Here is a 27,312-nt window from a genome sequence, read left to right as displayed (position 1 = left end):
ATATCTTCTAGAAAATGCCCATGTTACTATATTCTGAATTATCTAAAAAAAATTGAATAGACTTATAATTCTAGTTAATATCCCAATAGCCTTATTTTGATATTCCTAATTTCTTTATTTTATTAAATATTAGTTCCTTCATTTGTTCTGAAAATATATTCTGGAATCATTACAGTGCATCACACTTTGATTTTTGTAGAGCAGGTTAAAAGCTTTTCTGCTATAAAATCCATTAAGTTCCCACATTTCAAGCTATGACATTTTCATAACTAATTTATGAGGCTTAATTAGAATTGATATATAAGGGTTTCTTAGTTTCATGAACATGGAAGTGACAGAAATCATTGATGTTAATTATTCTGCTAATAAGTTCTTGGAAACATCCCTTTGATTCCATTTCTTAAATCTAAAAAAAATCCATATTTAAAAATCTGAGGTTATGTGTAAAAATAGACACAATCTACATGGTTATTTTATTAGATAAATGGTATGTTAGAAACAGCACTATAAGTACTTTATTTCATTGCATACATTAAAATTTAAATATAGCTCTTCACCTCTTTTGTTATGTATGACTTCAAGGAAGTTTAAATTTATTTTCAAATTGCTTTCCTTTTCAAATACTGTGGGATGACTTATCACCAAATACTGTTTTTTATTGTTATTGAATTTCTTTGTAATTGTTATTAGGAAAAGAAAAAGAAGAAAATAATTGAACACATTATGTTATACCCCTTGTTAAGGTTATATAAAGCCATAACTACTTTTGAAATTTTAAAACACTGGCTATAAATGTTACTATTTAAGACTAAGTTCCCATAAAATATCTTTTGATTCTTATTTTATTGTTTGTAATAAGATAATTACAAATTAACTTGTTCTGATTCACTTCTATTGATTTTTCTTATATTAATATTGAATAACAATAAATATAAAAACTTTAAATTTTCTTCATTTAGAAAAGATCAAAGTTCATCAGGCAATGTTTTGCAAATCTAGAAATATTTTAAGGAACAGATAATTAAAAATATTATTTAAGGATTTTTCTTCAAAAGTTACTTTATATTTAAATCAGAGAACTGCTCTGAGATAAATTGGAGTTTACTATAAGGCACAGTCTTCCCACGTTAGCAGAAGTATTTTTTTACATGGTTAACTTTCACGTTTGTATCCAGTCACATGCTTAGTTATAAGCACAGTGCATAGTTTTAAACCTAGATTTCTATTAATATTTTATCATCTACAACTTTTTGCACCGTTTAGTCATTGAACTATATTTACGGTATAAGAGTCCATTTGCTGTAACTTGCTATTTTTTTTTTAACTGTGACACTATTTTGTCCAAATTTCTATCATTATTTCATTATATTTAAATCTTTCTTGATGTGAGGATATTTATGAGAGTCTCCCAAAAGAATGGGATTTCTGAGACAAACAGGATAGTCATATTAATGACTCTTGATCTCTATGCCTGATTGTTTTCTAAAGAATCTGGGACAATAAAACTAATAATGCACTTTAAAAATCCCCCAATATTGGATTTTAACATTAAAAAAAATCCTTCAATTTTGTTGTGAAGCATAGTATGACCGTGGTTTACATAGTTACTTTCTAATAAATGTAGTTACAATAAAATATATGATTTTTGACAAATTATTTTATGACACTTAAAGCATTATTAGAACTATTAAATAATATTTTCAATGTGAATAAACCTATTTATTAAAATGATGAACTTTTGTGGGTTATAATTTTGTAAGATTATCAGTCTAAGATCATTTAGTTATCTAAATCCTTATTTACATCCATCTCTTTATGGTACATCAATGGTAATTACTACAAATAGAATGTTTTTACCTTCTGTTTTCTTGAGCACACACATTCCCCACTGACAGAAACTCCCAGGAAATAAGCTGTGCAATAGGTATCATCGAGAACCATAATATTTTAAATATAAATATAGCAAAATACAAGGTCTTTTCAATGCATCAAAAGGAACATTGAAAATTTATACTTAATGATGATTATTTCACACTTTACAAAAAAGTAATCTAATAAAGAAATGAAAAGCATATCTATTGTTTTTCAGGTCATAAGGATGTTGAATGGCACACATTCATTATTAATGCCCCTTGCAAAGGTCATAATCTGCTTTTATGGTTAAGAGAATTGTCTGTGAACCAAGACAGAATAGGGTTTAAATGCTTTGTGACCCTGAGCAATGTATTAACTCCTCAGCAGCTCATCTTTCAAATAAACATAGAAATGAACACACTAATATAATATGAATGTCCAGAGTTTAGTTTCCTCCTGCACTTCATTGTTCATTTTATTTAACTACCTTCATTCCATCAGTATTAGCTAGATTCTTCTAAATGAAATAAATACTGCATGTAGCATGTGTGTGTGTGTGTTTAAATACTAAAACAGATAGTTTTCTAGATGATTGTATTAGTGAACATGACTTATAGCAAATAAGTTGCTGAGTATTATTGAGATACTCAGCTAATATTGCAAAGCATCACTACACAGAGAAAACAATAAAACCTATTATCTTCTCAAGTGATAAAAGTACCATCTGCATTCATGTTTGTATTCTAAGAATTTAAAAAGCACATTTATATTGCACTAGTAGTGTTCTAAAGATTCAGATAAATAATCTGGCTTTTTAATTTGGAAAATTTTGTCTGACCAAAAATAACAGAAAGTGATTTTAATTGTTGTGAGAATTGTTAAATTTAATCATAATTTGAATTCAGTATGTATAGTATGCATTTTTAAAGAATCTTGAAGTATGTGACCAAGGTAATGTGCAAAGGAATACTTTGAATGTTATGATAAAATTGAATTGCTTCATAATTTCACTTTTAAAAATAACTATTTAGATGGCTTGAGGTAAGTAGCTTTGTCTCTACCATGTCCATGATATTTATACAATAGTGAAGTCTAAGAAAGTCTCTTTTATTAAAATAAGATATTCACATTCTACTTTTAAGAATATAAATCTTAAATAAATGCCTAAGAAGAATTTTTAAAAAGTAATTAAATCTGTAAGAAGGCAAGGGAACAAGAACAAGTAAGCTGAGACCCACTGTATTTTGAATGCACTTTTATGTCTGAATTGGAACTCAATGGAGCTTGTGAACCATTAACTTCAATTACCCCCCAAATCCCAAACAAACCCTGGACATTGTAAATCTCACTCATTTTAAACTCAGGGGGACTTGAGTAAATGGACTTCAAATTAACTCAACCCAAATTACCTAATATTAAAGCATAGTTGGAATTTAGTTGCTTTAAATTATTTGCTAGCTTTGTGCAAAGGCAGAATAGATTCCTATACTGAGGTTTATTACAATTTTATCTGTTCTTGGAGTTTTGAAATATTGTTTTTATAATGAATCATTCTGAGATTGAGAAACTAGGGAAATTTCACGTTTCTATATGTTTTTGTAAAATTGGGAAAGTTTTTATTTATTGTATTCTGAATTGGTTGCCAATTTCCAAATGCAGAAGTATATAACATTAAGTATACTCAATCCTATGTTATTTGTAATAAAATTATAATTCCATATTTCTCAGCCTCTTTCTACAATCATGCCTGTAGCAACAAGGCAAAATATGATGTTGTTACTGGCCTAAAAATAAGAATGTAAATATAGCAATAACAAGAAGAAATATGCTGCAAAATGAAAGAGTCTAAAACTAAGAACACATTTTCCAAAAAAAAAATGTTGAAAATATTCCACTGTCTGATAGTCTGGTATCATTATTCCCATATACCTGTAACAACTAGTCACTGCTTGGAAGTATTATATCACTATTTTTGTGTTATTTGTACCAGACTTTATTTATATAAAATCTAATCATTTTGGGTCAACCTTTTATCAGTGCTCCTTTTAAATATATCTTATGTAAAAAAAAATGTTAATACTAGGATAAATCATCATGCATCCTTTGTGCCTCCAAGTTTATCAACAGTAAACTGAAGAAAAGATCATAAAATTTAAGCCAATCCATGTTGAACATCAGTAACATACACATACAACATGTTAATACTTATACCTGAGAAAAAATGTGCTTTGAAGCCTTTCTTGGATACGGTATTGTCAGATTTGAACTCAATCCTCATGTTGTTGTACTGGGATGTGATCACTTCCGGCACTTCTGCGCCACAGAATTTGCCATGCAGTTTAGAGTCAGAGGATAGACCACTCCAGATCTCCACATAATCGTATTTGCATACCTGGAAAAAAACCACAGTGGTCCTAGTCACTAGACCAATAGAACCAGATGATTGACATTTATTTGAGAAGTATATCATGTTTTTACCTGTTTACTCCCATGGTAGTCAAACTGGAAATGAAAGGTTAAAGAAAATCAAGAACATGGTTCAACTCTGAGATAAAAAGTATGAAAGATAGAGAATTTTGTTGTAAATGTCTTCTAGATTGTATATACACTGACATGCTTGTTTCTTTGTAACAAGTGAATATATTTTTTCAAAAAAGATAAAATCATAAGGAGAATTCAGATGAATATTTGTTGAGATGATAGTGATGATGGGCAGAAGAGCAGCAGTTTGTCACTTTTTCATTTTTTAAAAACTTTTTATTTCATTTTATTTATTTATTTTATTTACCAAGGATTCGACTCAGGGGCACTTGACCACTGAGCACATCCCCAGCCCTACTTTGTATTTTATTTAGATACAGTGTCTCACTGAGTTGCTTAGCCCCTTGCTGTTGCTGAGGCTGGCTTTGAACTTGCAATCCTCCTGCCTCAGCCCCCTGAGCTGCTGGGATTACAGGTGTGCACCACTACTCCTGGCTTCATTCTCTGATTCTTTTTTTTTAATTGCTTTAAATTTCAAAAGGAACTGCAAAAGTATTTATATAGTATTCTATTTTCTACAAAACATGACAGGTCATGTACATAATATTAGTAGATTGAGTCTATCAAACACTAGCAACAGAAGTAATCCTTTCCATTGTAGAGATGAGAAAACTGAGGTTCAGAATTTTTTTATATAACTTGTCCAAAATATAGTTATCAAACATGGAGTATGGGGGTGGACAGAGTCTGTTCTGTGTCATGGAAACATGACAATCTGATCATAACAACACCATTACTCACTTTCAAAGGGAAAGACAGACCCTTGGTATATAATAAAAAAGTCAGTTTCCTTTCAAATTTATGAAAATTACTGATGTTTCTTAATTTTTTCAAGTTTGTAGGTTTGCAGCTGGATCACAAACCAATAGCAATTCTGTTCAGTGGAATGGAAGCAGGAATATATACCAAATTGAGATCTACTCATTCTGATTTATATGTAATACACTAACAATACCCAAATGGAAGAAGGCAAGTGAGTGCCAGGTAGTCTTAAGCAATTTATGGCTCTCAAATGTTCCATGATACACTTTTCCAAAGTTCCAACAGGGCACATTCCAAAGAACACATCTTACATGAATGACCTTATTACATAAATGTGTAATTAGAAAGGTTTAACAATGCACACGATTGAACCCTGGGGCATGATGTGTTCTTTGAACTATGTCAACTCAAATTACTGGTGATATTAATTAGGTGATAAATAAGCAAAATGATGCTAGGAAAAATGAGATAACTTTTCTACTTACTTTGTTAAAACTGAGATTTTTGTTTAAAGAGGTCTTCAGTATATTATAGGAGGATACTTATAGGGCTAAAGTTCTTTCTCATTGACTTTCCTTTGGTATCTCAGTATAAAGAAGAAAATAATGAAGGTTTAAACTTAACCCATTATTCTGAAATTCAAGTGTTTGCTCAGGCCTCTGATCATAACAGCATAGATATTCAGAAAATATGCAGAATTCTGTGATGGCTTCTCACATGGTACCACCACTATTAACAGAGTTCTAGGATATGTTAATAAAGTTTGTAAAGGGTCCTTATGTGAACTATGACCATTATTATGAGAACAATGCTTTTAGAAGACAGTGCCCCATTTATGTAAATCACTGCCCTCCTTCATCCTGAATGTAAATCTCCTCTAGTCTTCTCAGAAACATGTACCAATTAATGAATTCAAAATATCTCATTTACTGCAACTAATAGCTTTAGGGAAAACTATGAGAGTAGAAGTCATTCAATACTCAGTTCATATCAAATTACAGAAATTGATAGAGAAATCCCATTTTCAAGAATTTTAACTCAGTAAAAGCTTTTCCAAAAATACCATAAAAATTTTGTCTTCATTTTAACATTTCCCCAAATTTGAAGTAGTCACAAAAGGAAAAAGATGTTCCATTTGGATAAAATATATTAAAAGGATAAACTGCAGTATATCCCATCATAAAACTCATACATAATGTTAAAAAAAAGCTCAAAAGGTCCATTGAGTTTTAAGATTCTACAATCATCTAAAATGTATAAATTCAGACTTTAGTCTCCTTTAAAGGGGAACAAAAGTCATCTAACTATTGTGTAACAAAACCCTAGAAAGAGATTTTTAAAATGCACAGAAGTACTTTGGCTACTACAGACAAACAGATTAAAAAGAAGGAAAAAATAGGAGGTTAAAAAAAGAACAGGCAAAGATAAGTATATAAAAGCAAGATTATATGTAAAATCCACAAATATTCCCAACAATGACTGTCCCAGATATATTTCTGTTCTCACACTTTATGTTTTGACAGAAATATAATAAAGACATAATAATTTTTATGAATTAATTTTATCATATTTAGAAGTGTTAAATCATGTTCATTGAAGAGTAAGCAAAACTGAAAAGCAGAAAAAAATAAGAACAGAAAGTAAGAACCACCAAACAAAACAAGTGTTTATCACCTTTTCTCTTGAATTAAATCAGCGTTGACCAGGAAAATTTTTGAAAGGTTCTTATTTCCGAGCTTGACATCCTATTTGAATTTAGTGTGTATTTAGTGTGTATTAGCACAAAGGATTTTTCAAACAAATGATCTCACTTATTTTAGTGTGACCACCTGACAGAAAACTATACCTTTGCAATGTATGCTACATTTTGTAAAGAAAAGATAGTGTCAACTAAGTACATATGTTACTGAGGCTAAAAAATAAATATTCCTTTTCTCTTCTTTTGCAGTGCTGGGCACTGAACTCAGTAGGTATGCAGTGAGCACAGTAGGTATGCAGTAGGTATGCAGTAGGTATGCAGTGAGCACAGTAGGTGTGCAGTCTACCACTGAGCCACATCCCCAGTCCATTCCCTTATCGATGAACCAGGAGCAAAATTCGTAATGAAATGCCACACGGAGAAGAGAACAGAACTACAATGTATCACTGTCCCCGGGACAATGATTATTGGGACCATTTGTGGGCTTTATACATAATTTTGTTTCAGCATATCAATTTTTGCCTCTTCTTGTTTATAACCTCCAACTTTTCCTTCTTTCTAATTATTATTTCTCTTAATTCTTCATTAATGGAAATATATCCATTCCTACGAACAAAATGTTCCACATTCTCCCATACTTATATTTTTGTGTGGATCCTGGTGTTAGTTTTTTTTTTTTAAAGAAAGTCTATGTGGCATGAAGTTGACCTTAAATACTCTATAATTATTTAATAAATCAGGAAAATAGTGTGTATTAAATCTGCTGAATAAAAACTCCCTCTGGCTGATTTTCAATCTCCCAGAAATTGTCTAAAATATCATCCAACATCAACAATTATAATCAGTTGCAGAAATGAGCAACAACACAAAGAAACATTACAACACCTACATCATTATAATAGATCCTTTTTTCTTTTTCTTTTTTTTTAATCTTTGCCAGTTTGCCTTAGTAATTCCCAAAGTATGATTCAAATGCATGGTATGTATGGTTCACTTACTTCATTCCCTTCTAATTCAAAAAACTCAAACTTCATAGAAATTCTGTATTGAGTTGGTGCAACCACTTGCCACACACAATTTTTGTTGGGAGGGTACTCTTTAGGCCAGCCGGGGGTAGTGATGGTGCCATTGAGCTTGGATAGAAGTCCTCCACAAGCCGCTAAAAAGAAGGAAAAGATTTGTTTAATAACATCACCCCCTTCTGACCCCCCTTTCCACTGGTACCTTAGCATCCCAATGTGAAATTTCAACCATCTTCAGGATTTAAAAATCTAATAAATGCACTCTCTGCTCCTTAGCTTTTAATACAACTATTTTAATCATCAAATCCCATTTATAAACTGCTATCTTATAGCTTTAGAACAAAGTAAATTATGACTGTACTACCACATTTTAAATCACTTGAAAGTTGGTCAAGCAATATAAAATGTGTTACTTAACTTTTAAATGAGTATAATGACTAGCATAGTGTCTTGGCTACTATAGAATTAAGAAAAAAACATTTTTTTCTCAAGAATTGATAAGGCTGTTGTGGGAATTAAGGAAAGAAATGTACATCGATAGATAGATATCATAATATGGTTTTTATGGCAATAAGACCCAAATCAATTATCTATTTTCTCAAACTATTTTTTCCAAAACAAGTAATGCTATTATCTAAGCTAACAAGCAAGATAAATTGTGGTAAACAGAACATACTTGTTCCAAAAAAAAAAAATCTACTTAACTGGTTTTCTTTCCTTTGGGATGATCTATTTATATTTCTTCTCTTTCCTATTGATACCAAAATTTGCAAAATCATGTTTTCCAAAAGCAAATTGAAAGAAAAGGACATATATTGTGCACAGTATAATTAATTAACTCCTAGGGAGTCCAAATTTACATAAAGATAACTGTCCTCTTCTTTGCCTTTGTGCACATATGCATGTGCATATATATTGCCATATTTATGAGTATGCAAAAATACTACCTGAACATTCACTTTTATCAGTTTTGGGCAAATGACCATGAAGTAAAATGTTTGTTTCTAGGACCCACATATAAATAATGGTCATGTTCTTTTATGATTGATATACATTGTTCTCTTCTGAAATAATACTGCATCTACTTTGTAACTATGTCATTTTCATTCTAGGAGAGGAGGATTAGTAGTTTAACAGGTAGGATGGAGACTTTTGAAAGCCAGACAAAGTTCAAACTCACAAGAAGAAATAGGGAGACTGATTTTTTTTTTTTTTAAGAAATAGGCCATCAAGGGTGTGACACTTATTCCTTAAGCAAACAGTTTTGCTGCTTTTGCCACTTTCATCCTGTTACAGACACAGTGGAGAACAAGGTGCTCACTTTCCAGAGACTTGCTTCTTGGTGAGCAAAACACAAAATAAATTAGTACATGAATACAAATAATAGTAAGTTGCTACAAGTTCTAGGTAGATAAATTTAGCAGAATTTTTAAAGAGAGATAAAATAGAAATTGACCATAGGAAGGAAGAACAGTCAATTTCTTCCATCTGTTAATGAAGGTCTGTAAGAGGGTGGAGGAGGGAAGGTGAAAAAGAGGGAGCTTTAAATTCCTAGGAAAGGGATCTTAAGCCATGGGAACAAAACACTGTATGGCAAACCTCACGTTAAATCGTGAAGGGAAAATGCAGAAAACCATGACAAGTGATGATTTAATAAATCATATATTCATAAAATGTGCATTTAGCTTTAACTGTGCTAGATGTTAAAGATACAAAGATGGTTCAGATTCTGGCTTGTCATCTTAATAAGGGAGACATTCATAGACTAGGTTTAAAAAAAAGATAAAAACAATGATGAATAGACCAATGGATGGATGGATGCATGGAGGGATGGATACAAAACTAGATCTAGATAGAGATAGAAATCAATATGTATGTATCTATCTATATCTATCCATCCACCCATCCATCCATCCATTATGGGCCTGGTGACCAAAGGAGAAAGGGACTGATCTCTAACAAGAATCCAGGCAAAGATTCACAGCAGCCCTGACTGTGAGTGGAGTGAACATGAAGGAAAGAGAAAGACAAGAGAATGAGAATACATGAAGGAAAGGGATGGGCAGGGGTCTCCAGGCAGGCAGCACTGTGGCAATCCAGCCCTACCCTCGCAGCTTCTCCGGTCAGGCCCCAGTTCGTAGCCAGGCTCGCAGGCACACTGGTAGCTGCCCAGAGTGTTCAGACAGCGCTGCTCACAGCCTCCTCGGTCAGGTTTGGCACACTCGTCCTCCTCTATAAAAATGGTGAGAGATACAGAACAAGTAGAGCATTTTGTCTTTACATGGTAGGGTGCAAAACTTTTTGTAAATATGATGCTTACTGGCTCTAAATAAAACAAAGACAATTCATTTCTTTGGGAAAGGAGCAGGAACAATGTATAAGCCCTTGATGGATCAGACCTTCAGAAGGCTCATGTCTATAACCTCCTAAGAATTGTGGAAGAACCAAGAGAAAACTAGGACAGGGTCAATGGAAGAGTACCTTCTCCAAGACACAGTGTGTGTGTTTGTGGGTTTGTTTTTTTTTCCCTGAATTTCAGGTCAAATGAGACTGTCAAATCTTAGAGGTTGTTCAGAATGAAATAGAAAAACTTACTGAAAAAGCATAGTTTTCCTATTAATTTCATAGTATAATTTGCTAGATGAATCTAAAAAAAAATGATTCTAGGGGCTACTGAAATATAGTTCAGTGATAGAGTACAAGCTTAGCATGTACGAGACCAGCCTGGGGTCAATCTTCAGCATCATACACACACCTATAAAATTATTCCTTCATATTGGAGATTGAACCCAGGGGTGCGCTGACACTGAGTAAAAATCCATCACTTTATATTTTTTATTTTGAGACAGGGTCTCGCTAAGTTGCAGAAGGTCTTGCTAAGTTGCTGAGTCTGGCCTCAAATTTGCCATTCACAGACATAAAAAGTTTTTTTAAAATATCATTATTAAGAAATATTATGTGGCAAATATGTTATAAATTAATATTCTAACAAATAAAAAACTCAGAAGTTGACTGGATCTCTTTAAAGTGTTTACTATAAATACTTATATTCACTGTTTCTTATAAGGACATTTTGATGCATAACATAATAATTCAATATTTTCACAAATGTATATGCTACTTAAACTGTATATGAAAATGTGTGAAAAATAGATACTATTTTTAAAAATGTATATAACAGAATACTCCATATCTTGCTTTCCAGAAATAACTTAATGTGAATTAGGCAAATTGTAAAGATCCTCTGGTGAAATTATCTATCAGCAAGACACTAAGTATTTTTGATAACCAAATATACATAAATATCACAGGAAAAATGTTTGGCAGCCCAATTTTTTTCTGTGAAATATAACACGTACAGAAAAAATTTTACACTTTGATTGATTCATATAGTTAGAGCATCAAGTTTTTCTGTATTTCAATTCATATGATGAATACTTAAGTAACTCTCAGGGATAATTCATTTACTGTTGTTCTTGAAATAAGGAAAATATTTAGATGTCTATCAATAAATTTTGACATATACATATTGATTGCTTCATTTATCCTATAAAAAGCAGTGTAGAGATAATTATTTGCTCCACTCACAGGAAATTTTATTCAACAATGACACACTTAATATAAATGTCTACGAATTTCCCATAGGCATATTTGATGTTTCTATTTACACAAAAGTAGTTTTCATTTTACCTTCATAAAACACATCAAATATGTGAGATAAAAATAAAATTGCAATTATGCAATTCAAAATTAAAGCTGATCAGCAATAATCGCTTGTCATAAGACATTTTAGGCATCAGAAGATGTAAATTCTTTCCAGTGTGGAAGAACACCATTCTGGAAGTGATTCTTTAGACATGCTGGCACTTGGAGATAAACTGATGTGTCAACTACATCTCAATAAATTCCCTTCTGGTTACGGATTCTTTGTTTATTACATGTATTCATGTACTGTAAATATTTTCTTCCTTTCTGAATTTTGTTATTTTGACTATTTCATAAAGAACATATGGTAGCCATCTTAACAGCGTCTCTACCCTGTGCTACGAAGTTCCAAACTCCAATATTTCACTAGTTACCTTTCCCATCAAAATTCACCACCAAATATCTTTATAAACAGAGCATACTTCAACTTTTAATACAACCACAAGCCAGTTTTTCCCCAACTTTAAGATAAATAATACAATTCTCCCTGAAAAAGAAAATCTCATGTTTGCACATTACTGCAAATTACCTTTGAAAAAGTTAGCAGCAAACCCTGCCTTATTCACAGTTCCGTCAGAAACGAATTTCATCCACAAGGTATTGGAGGTAGATCTTATGTCTTCAGGTTTATCATAACCACAGAAACGACCTATCACAGGGCTATTATCGCTGTTTCCATCTCGAACTTCTAGGTAGTCATAGGCACAGTTGTCATGTCTTTCAATCTACAATAATAAAAATTTGTGAACATGACCTCATCAATACATAAACAATTTTATAGGAAGATTATTATGTACTCAGTGCCATAGAACTGACTTGTTAATACAAAAGTTACTTAAGTGAGTGCAATAAGTATTTCTCACAAGTGCACATGTTGCATTTGAATAAAGGACTTTTAAAATTTTTAAATTATATGGAAATATATCCATGTGAGTTAGGACCACCAGGAAAATCTGAATGGAAAATCTGATAATATGTGATGACAGTATTTCATTGTGTATAACATTCTTTATCCATAATTAGCATGGCTGGGTATAGAAAGACTTCTATCTTGTAGAATCAGCAGTGGTTTCTATTTTTAAAAAAACAAACAAAAAAAACAGGGTCTTACTAATTTGCTTAGGGCCTCACTTAGTTGCCAAGTCTGGCTTTGAACTTGTGACCCTATGGCACAGCCTCCCAATTCTCTGGGATCTGTGATCTTTCTTTTTCTCAAGGTAACATGGTCTTGTCTGGATGAGCCCTTTTACATTGACACACTCTTTTTAACTCCCATAAATTCCCTTTTCTTAATGACTAAATGCAAATATTAGATCAGAATGTCAGCCTGACTCTTGTTCATGAACCTGACACTTCATAGAGTACTCTTGTTCATGAACAATCTGGCTTCTCAAAACAACAGACCAAAAAATGTACAAATTACTAGAAAAATAATAAGACAAATTCTGAATAAAATTTTTACTTTTAACTTTGTTTTTCATAAAAATTGGGTATTATCCCTGAAGTCTCAACTGTTTATTAGGTATTTAAAGCTATAAAGGAAAGGCATCCATAATTTAAAAACCATGAATACTATTACATCTTGTCAACTACTATTCAACATATAGTTCATTAGTTGATGGAGTTCTCCCATTATGAAACTAATATCAGAAATTCTATTTCTTTTGGAATTAGATTCATTCAGAGAGTTACAATCTGAATGCATGAAACTGCTTATATAGTTGGTTGAAAACTCCTTTTACAAACCCATCAATGCATTACCAGTGATAGTCTTTATATCAAGTAGCATAAAGACAACCAGGAAATAAATTTATTAGAAGCACAGATTTCGATGTAAGAGTACGTGCTACATTTGCCATTTTCTTTCCTGCAACCACAAAAGAGAATTCATTTCATTCTTTCAACAAACATTCAGGACCTACTCTCAGCTAGGTACCCTTCTCAATATTTGGTGTATATCATTTAGCAAAATACCAGAACTTTGCCCTTCTGTATATTATATTCTTCTAGTGGAAAAATAGAAAAGGAATAACAGTACATAATCAAAAATATGCAATCAAATCAGAATATATTAGAAAGTGCTAAGTTCCATGAAAAAATATGAGTGAAACAAGGTAAGGATTATAAGAATTGGGAATGGGGTAGTGGTAGCAATTCTTAATGATATCAACAGGTAGGGGCTCACTGAGCATGTGAATCATAAATGCACACATTTTTCCTAAAGACAAAAGAAAAAAGCCAACACTAAACAGTAACAAGAATGCAGATAAAAAACCAACTATAGATCCTCAGCTGCTTAGAGCAATATAGAATAAACTGCCCCAATTCATAAATCATATTGGAAAAGGGAGGGAAAAGAACAAGATGAAAGAGGAAAGGAATTGAAAATGCACAAGAAAAAAACTCCTTGCAGGAGAAGGTCCTTTAATAATATGAAACAATATGATTTAATTTTAAGAGGCATGCTAGAATAAAAATTAGTAAGCTTATTTCAAAAATCTTTCAATTAGTATTCTAAGAAAACAGTTGCATTTAAAATTGTGCTACTCATAGGCAAACAATATAGACACTCTTGAAAATGAAAAAAAATTTTCAATGATTAAAAAGAAATTGATATTTCCCTGTTCATCACACACTCTGTCCTTTTAATCAATAAACAATAAATCGCTTTCAATTTTAATTTCTAATATACTCACTGCTTAGTTAAACCTGAATACTTAAATATGTGATACACAAAGTGTAGATATTCAGATATCATGGGTAAATGTATAAAAATGTCTAATTTTAGGACTAATTACACTAGTACCTACTTATGGATTTCATTTTATTTATATACTAAATATTATGTACCTCGTATTAGGAGGTAACACAGGAGAAATAGGGACTACATACTCACATAACAGTGTCTTACTGATCGAGTTGTTTAGAAATGAAATGTGCCTTTTATCTATGTGAACTTAACATATTCAGAAATGCATTACGCCTCACAACACCAACCCTAGACCTCTTTCTCAAAGATTGGAATGATGGTGTTTGTATACCTTTCCAGTGTAATCCTGTGTGGAAGGCAAGTACAATGAATATGCTTCATTGCTATTAATTATAATTATTCTTCGTCAAGTGCACCTACATGATGAATGAAAGCATAAGTGAAATTGTGAGTCATTTTTATGCCATTTGTGCAATAATTTCTCCACCTGTGCCATATCACTTCATCAATGAATATATAGAATAAATTTGCTGAAGATACAAAGTGAATTAAGTCCACTGATGTCATGCCAATAACACTAAGCTTCTTGAAAAAAGAAACAACAAAGTTGATGATATATAAAAGCAATAAATAAATAAAAAAAGAAAAAGCAGTTTCTCCTTGAATTAAAACATGGACACAGTTCAAAGAGCTGAGAGTCAGGTGCAATGTCATGCACAATCATACACATAAGAAATATGTTTTGTAATAATGATGCTGATTTATTACACACTTTAATGCAATCAGAGCATAATTTACATATGAAAGTGGCAAGTTTATCACAAAGTGAACAGACCCAATATGTCATAAAGAATACAGTGAAAGTGATAGTAAGTTCTGAACATTTTTTCAGAAAACTGATATTTAAATGATACTTGAAATAGGTCCAAATACACACAAAAAAGGAATAACACCACCAAAGGCCAGCCAGAGGGGTTAGTGTTACATTTCATTACTCAGTGAGGATCTCTACCTTTAATAGCCAGTTAGAGAACTAAGAAAAAAGTGAGTTTTACCGTTTAGCAAAAAAGTAAAATGAATTTAATTGGGCTAAAAGTGGTCAACCTCTCATTTTAAAACCACCAATTTGTACAGAGTTTCTTGAGCTGTTCTTGCAAATGAACTCTAACACGGAAGGAAAGCCAGTCCAAGAGGAAGGGGCTAGACCCAGGCTTTGCATCCAACATACATTATACAAAATAGTGTATATAGAAATAAACATATGTAACTGTATATCTGTACTCACAGCAATATGATTCACAGAATAAAAGATGGAAGTCCTTGTACAGGTGAATAAATATACATACAATGAACTGATATTTAGCTTTAAAAAGGAAGGAAATTTTGATATATGTTACAATATGGATGAAACTTGACATTATGCTTAGTGAAATAAGCCGATTATGAAAAAAATAAATGCTATATGTGAGTCTGCTTATAGGAGATACCTATACTCACACATAGAACAGAAATTTACAGAGACAGAAGAAAATTATTCCTGCCAGGGACTGGAAGAGGAGAGAGAGGAGAAGGGAAAAGGAAGATTGAGAGAACTATTGTTAGTGGGTATAGAATTCAGTTTTGCAAGATGAAAAGAGTCCTAGAGATTGATTGTCCAATGTGAAATGTACTTAAAACTACTGAACATACACTTCAAAATGATTATGATGGTAAATTTCATGTCACGGATATTTTACTACAGTAAAAATCTTATTACATAGTGTTATAATGCAGCTTTAAAATCGAATCAAATTATACATTCAAATATAAGTAATGTTTTGATCAAAATAATGCAACTTTTATAGGTAATATAACTCATAATGATATATACTCAGAACAAAGTTAAAGTTGTTTTTTGCTCTTGAGGAAAACATTAAGGAAACTATGATACAAGCAATACAAGTAAGTATTTATCATTAAATATTGTTAAATTTAATAGTGAGAAAAATCATGTAAAATCCAGGAATTAATGCTATCAACAAACAGAATCCTGAACAAAAAGTGGGAAGGCTTAATATAAATAATTATGTTTAATTTTGTTATTCTATTAAATTAATATTTATCAGTAGTTGCATTTGATATTGAGTTAACATTAATACATGATTACAGTTGTAAAAGGGGGAAAATATACTCAAAATGTTAAAAGCAACATCCTGGGTCTTGGTTAAGTTTGTTTTCATGTGGATTCTTTATTTAAATGCCTCCACTTCCTTTTTTTTTTTTCCTTCAAGACACAAGCATTTTACATTTACTCATGAATTTAATAGTTTTACTAATAACTTCTATGCACAAATAGTATGTACTTGACAGTGTGTAACATCAATGAATGAAGTAGACGTGTCCCTGACTGACAAGCAATACCATGAGCAATACCAGATACCAATACATATGAAGACATTTGGGAGGGAACAGCATTGGATACAAGGAAAGAATACTGAAGAATACTATGGTGGTTCTTGGCTACCAGGACTCAGTGACGTAAATACACAGACTGGGAACTTTGTTTCAATCACAATGCTACCAATTTTGTGAATTTAGGCAAGTTTATTTAAAGTAACAAATGCAAACCTCTCAGAGTTCACTTGTAGCCTAAATTACAATTTCTGAAGAGCTTCTTAATTCTTCTCTTCTTCAGTCATTAACCAATACATAATCTTAGCTGCACACCCCCCCCCCCAAACACTGCATAGCAAGTAAAAGAACATAACTAAGACATCCTTATCTTGGCTTCTTAGTTCATTTACAAAGACCATTACTTATTGTAAGCTAATGCAAATATTTAAAGAAATTAAAAGAGTGTTTTTAGTTGGGCAATTTACCAAATAATAAGATAAAACCTGTTGTATGCAGGAACATTGAAGCTTGTAGCAATGATGGTTAAGGCTGTTAAACATCTCTGGTTTTCATAAGGAAAGAGTCCTCAAATCAGAATGTGTAGCAATGTTGACAAGTACCTCAAACTTAATCCCACTTGAATTAATGTATGTGAGGATTTCAGTTTAAGCAAAAGTAAGCTCCAGGTTTATTTCACTTCTTTTCTATTTTATTGACATTTCTTTGAAGTTGTTCCTGTAAACATTCCCAGTCTCCAAAACTTTTTTCTCTTCTCTATTTCTGCATACTGAAAGTTCTCAAATAAAAGAGTACTTAAGGCTTATAATTTTATAAGTAACACTTCTGCTGAACAGAGGATGAACTCTTTGAATTAATTTCAGAGATAATCTAAGTTTATATACAAATTTACTTCCATATATTAGTGTTAAAATACTGCATCCCGTAAGAAAAGAGAAAGTTTCCTATCTTACTCCACACTGGGGATGCTATAAGAAACTTCCATAGACAGAGTGGCTTATAAACATCAGAAATTTATTTCTGACAGCTTGGGAGGTGGGAAGTCCAAGATCAACGCAATAGCAGATCAGTGTCTGGTTAGAGCCCTCTACAAATTAGCACATTCTCACTATGTCCTCCTGTGATAGAAGCTCTCTAGGCCTTCTTCACCAGTTCAGTAATCAGATTCATCAGGGCTCCACCCATATGACCTAATCACATCCTGCTGTGGTTCTTGACTACACAGGAGCCTAAGATACTAATCACATCCTGATTACCCCCCCCCACCACCTCCTAATTCCATCACCTTGGAGTTAGGATCGCAATGTATAAATCTTGGGACATGCAAACATTCAGGACACGCAAAGCTCTTCTCAAATAGTATAAATATTTGGTCCCTCCCCAAAAAGGTCCTCTCCTCAAATATACCTGATAAGCATTAACAGAAGCACTTAGGCTTACATTCTTTACTTATATTAAAACCCAGGTCATTCTGGGAAAGATGAAACTGTGGCATAAATTCCCAGAAAGGAGATCTAGTAAGTTTGTTTTTACAGTAGCTCTCAACAGAATGATGAGTTTTATCTTAGTGGCCTTTTAGGAGTAACAGAGAATAAAGGAGAAAAGTAAGACAGTTTTTGAAAAAAAGTTTATGACTCAGTTAAGTGAATAAAAATTGTTTTGTTAGGCAAAATCAAGAAACATTGAGAATTTGGGATGACACTATCTTTGATTATGTATTTTCAATATAAAATACATAATATGCAAATTTAAACCATGATGTGTAAACAAAAATAAGAATGTAAACAGATAACTGACTAAATAAACCATCTAAGGCATGGTACGACAATTAAGAAAATATATTCAACTGATTATTGATAACTACAGTGTGTCGTTAATGTGTTCTATAAAGTTGCTGAGAACAGTGAATTAGCAGATTGATTCATTGCTCCCAGAAAATTATAGTGTTAGGTTTTTATAAGATTCTAGTCATAAAATTTTTATCAACCAATCAGTACATAGCCTTGTTTTATGTGTGTTTCTATTTAAGGACACCTTAATATACTGGCAATTCATGAACACTAAACTCACAGCCAACAACGCTATGACTCATTCCTGAGTGAGGCTTATCTAACACACATTTTCCCAGTAAAGCACATCACAGCTGGTAATATCCATGTTAGGTGCTCTATGCATGACTTTAAATGATCCAAAAAACATGATGAATATTTATTTTTGGCTTGCACAAATTTTACTGAATAGGCAAATTTGCAAATAAAATCAAGTATACATGAATTTTAGTGCTAGCTGGTGTGATACTTGGTCAATGGCTTAAGCTCAGTTTCTATATCAAGATTTAGGCAACTCTAAATCCTTATCAGTTTCTGATTTGGGAGGACTCAGAATCTCCAGCCTGAATTCAGTCACATAGCCTACCAGGTCCTCCAAGATCTAAATCTAACTTATCTGTCTAGGATTGTATCCTTCTTCATAGAAACCTACATACTTTTGATACTAAAAGGTGATCTTAATTTCCATCCATGAAACTTCATTAATTTTCATTCAAACAGCTACATCTATCTATCCATCTGTTCTATTATTAAATATTAATCTTGAAGTCATTAGTGCTGGAGATATAGGCATCAGCAACAGGTAAAATCCTTATCCTTTGGTGATCAATCATATTTTAGTGAGACCATCACTAATACCATAATCTTGGGAATTAGGATCTCAAAGTATAAATTTCAGGGCATGCAAACATTCAGGCCAAAGCACTTTTCAAATAGTATAAATATTTGGTCCTTCCAAAAAGGTCCTCTTCTCAAAGATGCCCGAAATTCATTAACAAAGATACTTAGTCTTATGTTCTTTACTTATATTAAAATCCAGGTCATACTGGGAAAGATGAAACTGTGGCATAAATTCCCAGAAAGGTATGAACTAAGGAGAAAGATATTCTACCCAGAATGTCACCATTGAGATCCTAACTCCCAAGGTGATAGTATTAGGAGGTAGGGGTAATTTAATTTTCTATTAAGCCAATATTGAAGTTCAGTTCCTGTAACTAATAATGAACATATAAACGAACATATAAACATGTAAACAAACAGATTCATAGCATAAATTCCAATTGTTTTAAATATAACAAAATAAAATGAAAGAGTGATGGTTTAAAAACTGTAGGGTAAGAATATGTTTTAAAGCATTGTGGGCAAGTATTTTTAAAGAAGGCAATACACCAGGCACGGTAGTGCAGGCCTATAATCTCAGCAACTCAGGAGGCTGGATGCAGAAGGATCCCAACTCCAAGACCAGCCTCAGCAACTCACTGAGGTCTTAAACAACTTAGTGAAACTCTATCTCAAAAACAAAAACAACAATAACAAAAAAATTAAAAGTGCTGGGTGTGAGGCTCAGTGGTAAAATGCTTTCATGTTCAATCCCTAGTATCAAAAAAAAGCAATAAACAGAGATCTGAATGATGTGAGGAAGGAATAAGAGCAAAGATCTAGAGGTAGGTAAATATCAGTGTCAAATGCCATGACATAGGAAGGTCCTGGATGCTAGCTGACATAGGAAGAGAAAGAAGGATATTAAAGACTGAATTGCAGAGTGTCTTACTCCATAATTGAGTCTGGATTTTACTCTAGGTTTGATGTAAACCAGGAAGGTGATTGTAAGTAACGTCACCATCCACCTTAACTTGCAACAGCGTCATTCTGGCCATTCTATAGAGAACAGGGCAGGTAGGGAAAGAGTTGAGACCTGAGGTGCTCAGCAAGAGTTCCAAAAGAAGAGGTGAGGACAAGGACAGGGTGGCAGCCAGAAACTGTTATGAAGTCATGATGTATGTGCATAATTTGAAGACAAAGCTAATGAAATATGCTCAGAGCCTCACGAGGAGGCTTAAGGGAAAAAAAGTAGAATTAAGGATATTCTGTAGGTAAATGGTGACACCAAATGCTGAGGTAGAACTCAGGTGAGTTGAGGAAGAGTGGTTGTAATGAGGATGATAAAAGTTTGGTATGGTTATGGATTGAAATATGCCCAGTATCTAAGTGAAACAGGCAGAAACATAAGGGATATATGGCAAAATGAAGAAAGGACAGGAAACTGTAGAAAACAAAAGGTATTATCAGTCAGACTATTACCTGACTTTTCTCAATCCCAAAGCATAAGTAATCATGTATTCATTTAATTGGCCAACAAGTATTAAGTGACATGTCAGGAACAGCCTAGTTGCAAATGCTTCCTATTTGTCCATAACCTATCCTGTTTTTGAAGAATATCACTGTTATTGCATTGATACATAAAAAAATAAAATAAAAGCACAGACAGCCAAGCCAGTAATTTCATCTTTCCTTGTTCTTAGGTGCATGGGATGAATGCCTTGTCTGACATCATTTCTGTAATGAGAGAATTCCATAACCGAACCAGTTATATATTGAAAGACAGCTAATGTCTTAATTCTTGAAATATCCCAAAATACACGTAATATGACCATTGGGTAGATAATTTTTCAATAATCAGTTCCAGTCTGAATTGCAGGTGAAAATCTTTCATTCCATCTTAGTTCCTTGTTAACTAGTCTATCTAAATAATATTTGCACTCCTATGTGTCCATGAAATAACAAAATTCAAATGTGAGTCAGATAATTTCAGAACCAAGATTTCCAAAAATGGAAAGTAGTTTTGAGCATAAAATACAACATCCTGATCAAAGCAGAGACAGGTTTTTTTTCATGTTGAGAAATATATCTAGGAAACTAAATGACACATGGAAGGGGAAGAAGATAGAGAAAAGTACAAAAGAAATACAGAACGCCAGCTTACAGAGTGTGTGTGAAGATCTCTGGGCTTATGAAAATGTCTAGATTCCCCTGAGGCTCCTGTTATAGATCCACAGCCTGGACCCTGATTATTGCCCTTGGTGGCAAGAGCAACCTAGCTGTTGATAGACGGGGCCCTTTACTGCCTTTTGACAACTTACACAGTAAATCAAGCTTCTGATCAGCGTAGAGAGAATCTTCAATCATGGCATCCAGATCCAGCACCATCTCATTGTTCGTCTTCACTTCTTCGCCTTGGCCTCTATTTCTCAAGTGACTATTTGATTCAAACATGCTCTAGAGTCCCTGGAAAACTCCCCCATTTCTCATCTTCAAATCACTACTTCAGTTTCTCTTGTTCCACAAAACATTACACTTTAACCAGCTTGGGCCTAGTCATTTGAGACCCTGACTTTGATCCAGAATTCTGATTCATCTTTAGTTTATTCTACCCCTTCATCTAATAATAAAATGGTGCCTCTGATCTTCCTGACAAATATTTTTGATGAAGTTGAAAACTCCTAAGAACACTTGAATTTCTATATTTGATGTAAACAATGATCTGTGTTAACAGGTCAAAAGCAAAAAAAAAAAAAAAAAAAACGATTTTTCTCCCAACAACAAAAAAATAGATTGTCTACCTTTTAACCTCTTAGAAGAGAAATAAAAGTTCTATTACTTAATGGACCCTCCAAGTAGTCTTGTGAAATAAGCCCACACATTTGTCAAAAATAAAAAAAAAAACCTATTGTCAGCACTTCAAACATCCTAATTCAAATAGCGAAGTTAATGTAAACTCGCTTTAATCTTCTTAAAAAAGTCTGTAGCAAGAGGAAAGGGAGAAAAAATTTTTAAAAACCTTTAGCTCTTGATGTTACATTTTATAGCTGATCCTTTGTTTCTTCACTGATTAAAAGGCCGATTCTCTGTTTCTTTACTGGTTTAATGAGGATTCCCTTAAATGCCACTGTCATTTATGGAGAAGATGCCCCATGAAGGTCACCTAAAAGACTTTACCTCAAAGGCCTGAAAGGTCAGTCCGACATGGTAGCCCTCAGACACCGTTATTTTCCACACACACTCTTTCATCGGACGATAGTCATCAGGGTAATTAGGAGACTGAATCTGCCCTTCATTTCTGCGTATCTCACCTCCACAGATAGCTGAAGAAAGCAAAAAATAAGTAAATAAATAGAACTAGACATGGCACTTCATTTTCATTTTCTATTAAGCCAATACTGAAGTTCAGTTCCTGTAACTAAGAACATAAAAACCAGGTTATAAAAAAAAAAAAATCAGAGTTGGCTGGTTATACTGTTGTGCAGATTTAGAGGGTAAAACATGTACTATAAACAGTAGATCACTATCAGTCAAGGAATATATAATTGTCGATCACTCTTATGTCACATTTTCACCCCTGAAAAAATAAATATGTCTTAAACTTATATAAGCCTTTAGGAATTTTATAAATATATTCTATGTGAGTTTGTTCTATGATTTCCTGAACTACTTTGACCGCAGGTAAAATAGCTCATCAGCAGACAAGCTTCACCCTGAACAGAACTGAATGGGCCTCTGGCAGTGAGCTAGCATCATGTGCTCAACATCTGTGGCTTCATCCAAATAATCCTCTTCACCACTGTGCAGTTAATCTTTAAAGCAAAATGCTTTCTTTCACTTAAAAGTTTAAGGGAAGCAAAAATCTCTGTCTTGGAAATTACCTAAACTCCTATACAAGCAAGGGTCTCCGCTGTCTACCACATGGTGAGTAAGGGGCTCTTTTTAAAGCCAGGAAGCACAATGCTATCTTATTGTTTTAGAGAAGCATAGGACAAAAGCATGCAATAAATTCTTCCTCGAATGCTGACTCTCTGATTTAGACAAAGCATGCTTTAGAAATGTGCACAATTACTTTCTGTGCAGTTTCCTATAATAGACTATTTCAGTAGTGCTGGGACCAAATACGTACAAAATCAGGACAAAGGAAAATAATGCCTTCATACTATTTTAATAGTATTGTGAAACAAATTTTAAACACTTTGTGCCATTTGGATTTTTTCCTCCCACACCTCTCTGAGCACATCTTGTTGTTACTATATCATTGATACAAGAAAACTGGCTGTTTTTAACAGTTTTAATGTCTGGAGAATTTTGTTATAAAAATAATTTGTGAATATTGAAATGCATGTTCACAAAATGTTATAATTTAAAACTTTTAAATGTGGTCACAAAATCATTCTAATGAAATTGGGGGACAAAAAGGACACTTAGCTGAGAGATCTAAAATACATTCATTTCTTAACTTCAATGTGACTTGCCTTCATAGACAGCTGCAAACCCTTTTCCTACCCAGTTACTGCTGCTACGGAACTCAATCCACATTCTGCTGTCTGTAGAGGTAAGAACTTCAGGCACCTTGTCCCCACAGAATCTACCTAAAAGAAATGAAAGAATAAAGAGAACCAAATAAATGATTGTGTGTTCTACTTGCTTTCTGCATTAGCTACAAACTATACACATAAAACCTAGTTTGGCTAGTATCTCTATCCCTAGTGATCAGAGTCAGAATAGCGCCTTAATATTTATTTAATAAAGGTTAATAAAACATTCTCTTCATATGTATTTATAAACTATCAAACAACTGATGTCAGTATCATCATCACATGTAGTAAGAAGAGTTAATCCAAAAAGGATATTTACAGATGGACCCATGATACATCAAGGTGAAAAACAGAAAAGACACAAGTCCCTCAAGACACTGGTTCAAGTCTCCATCTGGTCAGTAAGCAGGAGAGTGACTTGCCGACAAATGTGCTCCTGGTCCAAACAGAAGTTGGTTCTCTAGCCAGGGTCAATGAGAACCCATCAGGACAACGTCTGGGACACTCCAAGGAACTTACTGCATACACTATCTCATCTATAAAGCTGCAATTGGTGGAATTATAGGCAGAATAACCAACATTACTATAAGACTTCAGTCTGAGATGTGACGTTTTCTAATTGCATATCCAGAGGTAAAAATAATGAAAAATAGATGCAATACTAACTATTGTTTCTTCCTTTCTTATGCAACCCTTCCACAAAAATTCATTGCTTACTGTATGTCTACCTTGGGGTTCTAAGAACTCACATAATGACAAATGGTTAAGTGTGACAAAGCACATGAAATAATTCTATAAACACATGACACTTCTATCTACTTTTGTGTGCCTCTGAAAATGACATCATGCATAATTTTAATATGAGAAAACTGGTAGCCAATTTAAATAAAGCAAATTTATCAACAGTGAAAAGAAAGAACAATATCTTCCCAAGATGCAAAATGAATTAGAGGTGCCTATAGTGCATTTTAAACTATAGTATGCATGAAAATTGCCAGGAAAATCTGTTAAAATTAATCTCTCGCTCAGAGGATATAGACTTTTTATAATTCCTGAGTTTTTATAATTCTTACACCTTTCCAGATGAATATAGGGCAAGCACTCTGAGGGCTAAAGTTTTACAAGAAATGGTGGAGAAATCTTTTCACATGAAGACCATATCACATTGAGTCAGTCTGGTGGACATAACTCAAATTTTAGCTTCAGATTTATATGAGCTTAATAAAATGTTTCCTTTGGAATACACAAATGTATATAACATATGGCTTTATCTAGGCTAAGAGACTAAACGTACAAGACAATGTTTTCCTCAACCTGACTGTTCACATTACTTTAATTCTTCATTACTTCCCTATTTTTAAACATTTCCACAGATCTCCAACTTACTCAGGCTGCTGTCACTTTTAATCTAAGAGTGTCCATTCAGCAGGTTTGGGATGTTCAGAAAAAAGAAATCTGTCTAACACATCAACATGGCTAAACAAAGCTACTTCTAAAAATAAAAGAAGCCACAATCTCAAAAAAAAAAAAAAAAAAGGAAAAATTAAGAAAATATCCACATAGAAGCACACACGCTCACAACAGCTCTCACCTCTTAAGTTAAAACAGGGCAACAGTAAACCACCTCATACAAATTAATAGTGTGGTCTGTGGTTAAGCACTGATGGCAGATTTACATGGGGACCAAATCTGGCTACAGCTAATGACACAAACTACAAGCGTTTTTGTTTTCTCAGCCACAGAAAAACTCTTGGAAGAAAAACCAGCAACGTCTATAGAAACAACAAATATGCTTGGCACAGGAAGAATCTATCAAATACCTGACAGAACACCCACAGAATATATTCACATCTGATCTTGTTTTTGTTTCATCAAAATGTTTGATCCTCAGCACCACATAAAAATAAAATAAAAATAGTATTGTGTCCACATACAACTAAAAAATAAATGTTTAAAAATTATGAATTAAAAAATCACAATTATTAAGCTGAAAAAACAGGAACATACTGAAGAATTATCATTATAACCCTAATATATGAAAAAGCTATGCTCAAGCATTACGTTCAGATCCAAATATCCACTTGTAGTTAATTTAAGTCAATTAATCAATGTATTCATTTCTCTGAGTATGTTTGGAAAAGGGTAGTCGAAATAATAGCAATGTAGACTACATACATTTAAACTCTAAGATGACCCTTGAGAGAACGGATGGTCTCTATACAGGAGAGAATACTTGTGTAACCGCATAGGAGATAAGTAAGCACTTACCAAGGAGAGGTGACTTCCTCCAGTACCCATCTCTTACTTCAATGTAGTCATACCAACACAAACTACTCTTGTATAGGTCCATTGTGGTAAAATTTAAGACAATCTGTAAGATGGAGGAAAACAACACACAAAGTAAAAATGATCGTAATTTGAATCCTGGAAGGAAGGAACCAAAACTAGAGTAAAAAGGAACTTACAGCTATTTCTTTCTTTTTTCTATATTTTAATCACCCTAATATTTTTTTCTTAAATGCCCCCAAACCATGTTTTCTCATTTTCATTAATAATTTCAATAGAAGCCCAATGTTAATAACTAGAAGGAATTAAATTAACCCAACGTTCTGTAAAGTGAATGTGAACAATTAATTGCACAAATAAAACAAATCTTCATTTGAATAGTTTATTATGAATTTTCTATGATAAATATGATTTAAACTATGAAGAATTCCAATTTTTTCATTAATATCTTCTTTTGAATAATTTATTTCAAAGACAAACAGTCAGATATCTATAATTATGTTAAAAATAACCAGTGGGTGCCATTTTCCCAGAACGTAATATCATTGTGTATGTTGAAATGTTTAAATACAGTCCTAGCATTTAAATGTATCCTTGAAACTATAATCAAACTCATATGTCACTACTCTTCTTAAGGTCCAAGAATACATTTTCAAAGCCTTTCAAGTTAGATTCTGTACATGACCTTTATTCTGTACTTTGTTTTGGAATGATGCTGCTTTTTGTAAAGATAATTCAAGAGCAATTCTAGGAAAGATGATTTTTTCATTGCTTCATAAAAGTTCTTTACTTTTCAAAGAATTGACTCTTTATTTACTTGATTACAACAAAAGTACAATCAATCTAATGTTAGAAATGTGCTCAAATTAAGTAAAATTCATTTGGAAATCATTTTGTGTGTTCAAAACTCATTCTAACTCGATTCTGCTTAAATTATCTAACATGCTTATGGCTCATAGTATACCTGGGTTTTTTTCTGTTGACATTAAAATGGACTTTGCCCAAATGCAACAAATTATGAATATCTGAATTGTTTCTATTATAAAATAATAATTTATCACAATATTCAAAGAGCTCAAAGAAAATGCTGATTATAAAAAATCTAAAGGAATAATGAAAGAGATAAAATATATAATCAATAACCCTGAACCTA

At 32.8% G+C, this 27,312-nt stretch overlaps 1 protein-coding gene across 1 annotated transcript in view; it reads right to left on the bottom strand.

Annotated features, from left to right (window-relative positions):
• The window catches only part of Tll1 (tolloid like 1), a 192,820-nt gene that overhangs the window by 26,911 nt on the left and 138,597 nt on the right, over positions 1–27,312 (bottom strand). The window contains exons 10-16 of the mRNA XM_005329263.5: positions 26,142–26,244; positions 23,811–23,927; positions 22,510–22,655; positions 12,113–12,308; positions 9,985–10,110; positions 7,855–8,015; positions 4,066–4,246 (exon numbers count right to left, since the gene is read on the bottom strand). Of these exons, the coding sequence (XP_005329320.2) occupies positions 4,066–4,246; positions 7,855–8,015; positions 9,985–10,110; positions 12,113–12,308; positions 22,510–22,655; positions 23,811–23,927; positions 26,142–26,244 (1,030 nt within the window). The remainder of the gene's footprint in view (positions 1–4,065; positions 4,247–7,854; positions 8,016–9,984; positions 10,111–12,112; positions 12,309–22,509; positions 22,656–23,810; positions 23,928–26,141; positions 26,245–27,312) is intronic.

Source organism: Ictidomys tridecemlineatus, chromosome 14 (genome assembly GCF_052094955.1).
Source record: "Ictidomys tridecemlineatus isolate mIctTri1 chromosome 14, mIctTri1.hap1, whole genome shotgun sequence".
In the NCBI taxonomy this organism is placed as follows: domain Eukaryota; kingdom Metazoa; phylum Chordata; class Mammalia; order Rodentia; family Sciuridae; genus Ictidomys; species Ictidomys tridecemlineatus.
The sequence above is the reverse complement of the archived record's forward strand: the minus strand, read 5'-3'. Positions and strand labels throughout refer to the sequence as shown.